General features: G+C 47.1%; 2 protein-coding genes across 2 annotated transcripts; one reads left to right on the top strand and one right to left on the bottom strand.

Annotated features, from left to right (window-relative positions):
* The first annotated feature begins 1,716 nt into the window (after window positions 1–1,716).
* LOC139057916 (uncharacterized) lies at window positions 1,717–4,739 on the top strand. The gene is made up of 2 exons (XM_070536717.1): window positions 1,717–1,916; window positions 2,943–4,739. Exons 1-2 carry the CDS (start codon window positions 1,851–1,853, stop codon window positions 4,572–4,574), a joined length of 1,698 nt encoding a protein of 565 aa, XP_070392818.1. The 5' UTR covers window positions 1,717–1,850; the 3' UTR covers window positions 4,575–4,739.
* Window positions 4,740–5,316: 577 nt separating this feature from the next.
* Window positions 5,317–7,468, bottom strand: LOC135907771 (uncharacterized). Its single transcript, XM_070536506.1, has 4 exons — window positions 7,268–7,468; window positions 5,591–6,284; window positions 5,354–5,473; window positions 5,317–5,322 (listed from the first exon to the last, which is right to left on the bottom strand). Exons 1-4 carry the CDS (start codon window positions 7,453–7,455, stop codon window positions 5,317–5,319), a joined length of 1,008 nt encoding a protein of 335 aa, XP_070392607.1. The 5' UTR covers window positions 7,456–7,468.
* Between the last annotated feature and the right edge of the window lie 353 nt (window positions 7,469–7,821).

The raw sequence follows: 7,821 nt of genomic DNA, 5'->3' as shown, positions 1-7,821 counted from the left end.
CCGCCCATCCCCGACCAGACCCGCGGGTTGCCACCAGCAGAGGCAAGTTCGGGAAAACATCGCCCAGGAAAGTGGGAGCAGCCGAAAAGCAACGAGGGGGACTCAGTGCATGTCACGTGACGTTGACGTGAGCAAGATCCCGCCTACGATTTTAGTGGGCCTATTTAAGAGCCCCCGCAATGTACTTTTGATCATCATTCCTTCTCTTTTTATATTTAACCAACCATTGAATAAACAGTGCAAGTTTCGCACTAGAAATCGCCTCGTCCTTGCCTGGTCGCCATGGTCCACCGGATGTCTGCAGCCCACCGACAACGGCACGCTACCCAATAGTAACGTCGGGCGAGCTTCGAGAAACAGGCGCCGCTACAACGTACGGCTTTAGACGAGTGACGCACAGCTCGCGACGGCGCTGTAGCTCACGACAGTGCAACACGGATAACTATCAATGTGTGCGCCGTGCACATTCCTTTTAACTGCACATAACTGCTGCAAATAATCTGAACTACAAACGAAGGGTCGTCACGGCCTGTAGCACAACCCTTCCTATACGGACATCCTGTGCTCGTTCGCCCCTCTACCCTTCGCGATGGTGGCGGAAAGCCAATGTGGGCACAGTGGTGTCTGTATATGCGAGTGGTGTATAATAAAAAAGGAGTATAACTGGTGGTAAACACTTGGCGCTAATAGAGGGTGCGATATCTTACTGCTAGCGACATCTGAAGAGTATTCACGAACTTGCACGTACACGCGGGTACCCGGATGTTCCCGCACGCTCCACGCTTTCTTCGCGCGCGTCGAGTTTGCGTGTTTTTGAAGACAATATCTCTGCTGAATTCACACGGGCTTGGCGTACCTGGAATTTGGCTATCTTGTAACCTCTTCCAGAAAAAAAGGAAGAAGGGGTTAACAAAGTGTGCAGGCTAACGACGACAACGTCGAAGTACTTGCACTTGAATACGATGTAAATGGCACACGAAGAGAGTTAGTAATTAACGTGAAAAAGTGACAGAAAGACAGACAATAAATAGATATAATCACCATTTATACATCGAATCATTTGAACCACCATGTACGCGGGCTTTGTGTTCTTTAGCGTCGACCCTTGGTTGATTCTTTCTTTGTCGTTCTCCTGTTCTTTCGCCTCTTCTCTTCGCTTTCACGCTGCTTGTGCAAAGAGGAAATCGAAAGCAACGAAGAGGTTAACTATAGGGTTGAACCCTAATCTGTCGCCGTTCTTTATCGTTATGGGGAAAAAGCATTCTAGAAGCACGATTTAGACATGAATAAACAAATTTGTTCCATTTCGAATATTCTTTATTTGGGAGCCTCCTCCCTTGGACACTGTCGTAGAGAGGCTTACTAAGCCGCAGATACGTTGCTGCTTGTTCTTAGGCGATTTTTTTATTTATCGATAAGTTCTTCAGCTGTTATCCTCTGTGTCCATCATTTTACTCTCCCCTTAAATTTCCACGGTATTGAGCAAAAAATTAAACATCATTTCTAATGCCATCTGGCAAATCCCCCACCGCAGTGGGTATGCGGAATCAATAAAGGAAAACCAGATCAAACGAAACGTTGCGAAAGTCTCTTCAGCGGCGCAGATGTACCAGAATGCGTGAATGACTCATTGCAGTGTGTCTAAACAAAGTGTGAAGGTGGCCGGAAGCTCAATAGACCCCTTGCAAAAGTACGCCCCTCGCGGCCGCCGCCGCAACTACGTGCGCAGCCGCCATGTTGTGGGGGTGCCGCCAGCTGCCGCTCCTGTCTCGGCATTGTTGACTAAGGAAAGCGTCGCGTCGTTCAAGGCTCTTACGTTGCAAGTCTGCGTTAAGAATATTTATTTGGCAATGGTTCACTTCTGCTGTGTTCCTGAATGTCACCAGGAGGGATACCGATGCAAAAGCGGCGAAAAGGTACGTATACGTGCGTGCTATTATTACGGGTGTTGTTCGCGGACATACCACTGTTGTCCTGGTGCATTGACTCCGCGTAAACGAGCTTGGAGCGAACTTTCCCCGCTGCTGTATTCCGTTATTTTAGCGAAACATTGTGGTAACGCTTTAGAGGCTACGGTAACTGCGTTTTGTGTGTGTGTGTGTGTGTGCGCGCGCGCGCGCGCGTCTGTGATCACAGTAGGAATGAAACGACCGTGCGTGCTAAATGCAGGCGTTAAGCCGCGCTTCGCAAACACTGCGCAAAACTAGCCGCTCGAACTTCGTTCCCCACCGCGTGGGACGTTTCTGCTGAGCGTTGGTTTATCCACGCATGTGTTCGTATTTTGATGGGCGGTAACGTTTTGGGGCACTTGTATAGGGGGTAGAGACGCTGTCGCTCCCTGAAACCACGGCTGTACTGCAGCGCAGCGATCGTACTAGTGACAACACGTTAAAATAAATGACCTCGTCGCAGTGTCCGCAGTCTACAGGCAAGCTATATAGATACGGTGAAGTATATTTGCACTGACGAAAAGTCTGTATTATACCGTGATGTAACTCGAACGTCGCACTCTTGGCCAGCCTGTCTGGTACGACGTGCTACAAATGTGTCGGCAGCCGGCAAGTAAAAAAAAATGTATGTGGTCTACCTATAGCTGCCTAGTTTCCTCATAATCATGCCGAGTATTTTAGTCAAAGCCGCGATCAGAAAAAAAATATTACATTTTTTGCGCCTGCGCCTTTTCATTTATTTTTAAAAACCAAGGATAATTTTTTGTGAACCACAGATTAAAATCATGCCATGAAGTTATAGCGAAGAAACCACTTTTTTTGCGAGTGAGCAACATGCAGTGCTAAAAACGTACTGCCTAGATCCATCCTGAATTTCCTTTTAGTCAGCTGCATTGGTACCCATGGCAACGTAAGAATATGAGGGCTAGTGACCCAGCTCTTTTAGTGAAATACCTGTTTTTAGACAAGCACATCATAATTTACCTTTTGCAGGTCTCATTTCACAAGTTCCCACGGGACAAGGTCATGTTCAAAAAGTGGATAATCGCCATAAGAAGGGATCCAGGGCCAAACTTCGTGGTCGGCCAGTTTACGAGGGTCTGCTCCAAACATTTCAAGCCGGATGACTATATCCCAAACGTGGCCAGTGGGCGACGCTTTCTGAAAGACAATGCTGTGCCGACGCAGTTTGTGTTTGCCAAGCCTGTGAAACAGCGTCGACCACCTAAGGAGCGAGCACTGCGCTGCAGCAAGAGTCTCACAAGCCATCTTTTACAAGCAGCAAGCCCCGACACTGATCTGAGTCAGCGTGAAAGTAAGAGTGACCGAGATATGACCTGGGAACCTTCACAGCAATCCGAAGATGCAGGCCAACGAGCCAAGGGTCATGCGACGCAAAACACTGCTGCAGATTTGGTTTGTCAGTCGTGCACTGCCACTTTTCAAAAAATTCAACTGGAGCTAAAAGCAAGGTGCGAAGAAGTTGCACAGCTGTCTGCTCATGTTCAGAGCCTTAAAAGGGCTTTAGGTGAAGCAAGGAAGCTCAGAGAGGACATCGTCGCAGTAAACGACAACAACATTGAGCTGATTGCAGAGAACAAAAAGCTAACTGAGCAGCTTGAACATGTCAAAAAGCAGCTGCAAGAAATGCAACGAGCAGCTGAAGACAAAGAAAGTCGAGCAAAAAAAGAAAGAAAGCCATTTTCACTTGCGAGGTTCCGTGATGACGACAACAGCATGCAGTTTTACACTGGATTATCTAGCTACAAGCACTTTCAATGCTTCCTTTTATACCTGAAGCCGGGTGAAAATGCCTGTAATGTATACTTGGAAAATGAAAGCACACCTGGGGACGTTAAGGGACGCCCACGGAAGCTTGAACCTGCGGAAGAACTTTTTCTCACACTGATGAAATTGAAAACTGGATTTTTCCACCTGCATCTCGGGCATATTTTCGGTGTTTCTACAAGTACAGTGTCAAGAGTGTTTTCTGGTTGGATCAATTTTATGTACATCCAGCTGGGAAAACTTACTCTGTGGGTGCCACGCAGTAAGATTGACAGGCACATGCCTCCTGCATTTCGGGAGCTGTACCCAAGCACAAGGGTGATCATCGATGCCACAGAGGTAAAGTGTGAAGTACCTAGCTCCCTCGTTTTGCAGTCAGGTACGTACTCAACTTACAAGTCGGCGAACACGTTTAAGGCTCTCATTGGCGTGGCACCAAATGGTCTTCTTACGTTCGCATCAGAACTTTTCATGGGGTCGCTCTCCGACCGCGAAATAGTGATCAGAAGTGGTTTTCTGGACTTAAACTTTGCTCCCGGCGACACTGCCATGGCCGACAAGGGCTTTAAGATCAAGGATCTACTTCAAGAAAAAGGGGTCGGCCTGAATCTGCCACCTTTCTTGACACAAAAACAATTTGAGGAGGATGACGTGCAGCGGACACAAGAAATCGCTTCACTCCGAATTCACGTCGAAAGGAGAATACAACGAATCAAGTGCTACCACATCTTTGATAAGGCAGTACCACTTTCCCTGGGTCCGCTGATTAATCAGGTATGGTCAGTGTGTGCCGTGCTGAGCAATATGCAAAGCCCTTTGATCACCGAAAGCGAGTGACTGGTGGGAAAAACTGCTTTATTGCTGCTAACTCTTACAAATCAATTTGTTTATTACAAAAGCTCACTTGCCTTTATTGCATAAATGTTTAGCTCTTCATGCAATATTCATGTTTTCACCTGCTGTACGAAGAATGGGAGCAGAGTGTCAAAATAAAAATTGTCTAGCACATGAACCATGTCGTTCCACTCTTTTTCGGCGAAACGCACGCGCTGCACTATAATAAAGTGCGGTCCGAAGACAACGAAGTCTGCCCACTGTGTGCGAGTTATCCCCATCTGTCCAATCACCTGCTTGTAGTGTTCATGGGAAACTTTCAGTTCAGGTTGGCAATCTTCATCAAATGCAACGAAGAAGTCTTCTGAAAGGAGAACCTCTCTCGTGGCATGTCTGAGGGAGTATGGGCATTTCACCTCTACTGTACCCCATGGAAAAGGTTCACAAGGGTCAAAGGTTAGGGCGTCAGGCGATGCTCCAAGCCATGGCCTGGACGGGTCGACAAAAAGGCCACAGTTGAATACTTCAACAGGATGTCCCGCAGTTGTCAAGGTATCCTTGTACCTCAGGAGGGCGTCTTTCTCGTTGGCTATGCCGTACCTGGAAAAGGAATTTAGTGAAGCTTCAGGAATTCGAGTGTACGCCCAGGACACAAGTGCATTTGCAATATGTTTTCAGTAACACCATGCCTGAACGTACCTGACGGGCTGAACGCGTGACAGGTCCTTCGGAGTCATCAGGTTAATCAAGCCTTTCTTTGTCCACTTCTTCCGGTTCAGGACCAAACCGAAGTTGGATGCAGTAAGGCGGTGAAGGCGTCCTTGATGCCATGTTAGGCTGTTTCGTTGCCTCCTAGACGTCCTTTCTAGGTCCTGCGCCTCCGCTGGGGTGATGCATATACTCTGAAATGAATTTCAATGGCACATACGTTATGTGTTAGTGTGCAGGGACTGAAACAATTGATTGTTCGAGCCTACATTAAGGCAATGTTGCATGAATATAGAATATAAAACTATTACCTTAAGAAATGCTGCAGATGCTCCATCAAACGTGTCGGGTATTTTCCATTGTGGAACAGTGAAAGCGCCCGTAAACAGCTCCGCACTTGCCCATATTTGCGGCCGAGGCACTTCTAGCTCTTTGGATATGAAGACTGCAAATCCATGAGGAACCACAGACTGTTGGTAGTCGAGAAGGCAGCCCTTTAAACGTGTCCCAAATTTTGTTTCAGTGACGTCTGAGCTGTCTGCAGCGTCGAGGAAGCTGGCGAACTCCTGCATACCATTAATTTCTTTCAGTGCATCGGCAAAGGCCTTTATGTCTTCCTCCTGTTGCTTCGGGTCTTCGTTAGCAGCAATGCCTTTATAGAGGCGAGAGGTGCGGGGCAAATCTTGCCCGCCCTCCCCTACTCTCCGCCAGTCTACCTGCTGCAGACTTGTTCCGCGAAGCGGATTGGTCCTTGGCACTCTCCACTGCTGCGGCAAATCTGTCGATGAGAGATGCTCTGGCGCTTCATTGTATCCTTTAACTTGAAGTAATGCCACTAACTTCAGCACAGCTTGCAAATGGTTACATGCGTGCTTGCCAGCAGCGCACTCACAAAGGCCGCCAAGTATGTCTCCCTGAAGCGACAACGCTGCCTTGACTGTATATGGTGAGAGGGTTTTTCGTTGGCTTCTGTAGCAGCTGGCCTTCACAAAGATGGTATTAGCCCTGAAACGAAGTGAATAGAAATGTAGAACAGTCCCGGTTTATGCTGGATTGCCACGCGAAATTCTTTATATCTTTCAACTGCGATGAGAAGCACGCGACCTTTTGTTACCAATCGGAGGGGGGGGGGGGGGGCGTTACCCCTTACATACGCAATGGACCGTGGCTCGTTGGGAAATACGCAATTTTTTCAGTGTGGGCGTGTGATGTAGCATGGCTTTTCAACTGCGAGCTTATGCAATCATGTGCACAATCACATTTACGTCCAACAGGAAGCCGATAGGTCTGCTTCGCTGCAGGGCAGATGAATGACACAGAAGTGCTTCTGAGGGGGCAAAGTTGATTAACATAGTCGGACACACGCTGTGACATCAAGCAATGCTGTAAAACGTGATACCTGAATTCCGCAATGGCCCGGCGCCCACCACATTTTTCGAGTAAAATCAGACGCTGGGTTTCTTACCCCTCTTTAGAGACTTCCATCATTCAACTGCGTTATGGCGAAGCAGAAACGCGAGCATTTTTTAGTGCAGATTCACGAAGAAAAGCCCAAAATTTTTGAACAGGTGGTAGCGGGACAACGCCTTCTTTTTTTTTCGGGAGATAAAGTATTTTACGGATTAGTAATCAGCAAGCGGCTCAACAGTTCCACGAGCGTAAAACCCTGGTGAGCGATTCACCTCAACAAAGTGGTTCTTTTCCGTTCGAGCCTGCGTTCACACCGTATATAAAGCTACAAGTACTACAACAACTAACTTTATTGCCACATTGAAAACATTCAATGACCAAATTCGGTTAAATTAATCGCCTTACATTCAGATAGCCTACTACATGGCTCCGAACAAGCGCGCGGGGTGCAGGAGCTATTAAGCGCTTCCCAACATGCCGAATCCATGCGCGCACAAATGTATTGGCCTTGCAAGCTTTCTCAGCGCTGTTACTAATGTTATCTATGAAATTGGCATCACTAAGCCGCAAAAACTTACGTTTTGCAAGAGTAGTTCGCGGAGACTGTAGAGGCAACAACGTAGCTCTCTGTCACCAACTTGTACGCCTTTCGTCGGCCCTTCGTAGTCTTCGTCGAAACAAAACTGCTGATTGCCGTCTCCCGGAGTGGCGGAAGGCACGACAAGTCACTCTCCCAACCGTGTACCGGGTAAACGACGTCGCTCATGTCGAAATCAGCGTCCAAGTAACACCCGACAACTCCAACTTACAGCAGCACCTCGTCATAGAACAAAGAACCAACAACGGCGGCTACTACGCTCCCGCAGTGCCCGCGCTCCCCCGCAACATGGCGAATTCATTCCCAGGATGCTTTTCGCAACCGAAACCGAAACTCGATTTACTCGGCAGATGGCGTACTTTTGCAAAGGGTCTATTGATAGGTGCGGCAGCAATCATCAGCGCGCCTATATATATATATATATATATATATATATATATATATATATATATATATATATATATATATATATATATATATATATATATATATATATATATATATATATATATATATATATATATATATATATAT

This window comes from Dermacentor albipictus, chromosome 3, assembly GCF_038994185.2.
Source record: "Dermacentor albipictus isolate Rhodes 1998 colony chromosome 3, USDA_Dalb.pri_finalv2, whole genome shotgun sequence".
Classification (NCBI taxonomy): Eukaryota; Metazoa; Arthropoda; class Arachnida; order Ixodida; family Ixodidae; genus Dermacentor; species Dermacentor albipictus.
This window is presented reverse-complemented; position numbering and strand designations above follow the sequence as displayed.

Excerpts from the sequence above, each read along its gene's own strand:
- LOC139057916 (XM_070536717.1), top strand. The coding sequence starts at position 1,851 with ATGGTTCACTTCTGCTGTGTTCCTGAATGTCACCAGGAGGGATACCGA. Across the intron at positions 1,917-2,942 it reads GATGCAAAAGCGGCGAAAAG|GTCTCATTTCACAAGTTCCC; the intron begins GTACGTATACGT and ends TACCTTTTGCAG.
- LOC135907771 (XM_070536506.1), bottom strand. The coding sequence starts at position 7,455 with ATGAGCGACGTCGTTTACCCGGTACACGGTTGGGAGAGTGACTTGTCG. Across the intron at positions 6,285-7,267 it reads GCGAACTACTCTTGCAAAAC|GGCTAATACCATCTTTGTGA; the intron begins GTAAGTTTTTGC and ends ACTTCGTTTCAG. Across the intron at positions 5,474-5,590 it reads CATCTGCAGCATTTCTTAAG|AGTATATGCATCACCCCAGC; the intron begins GTAATAGTTTTA and ends AATTCATTTCAG.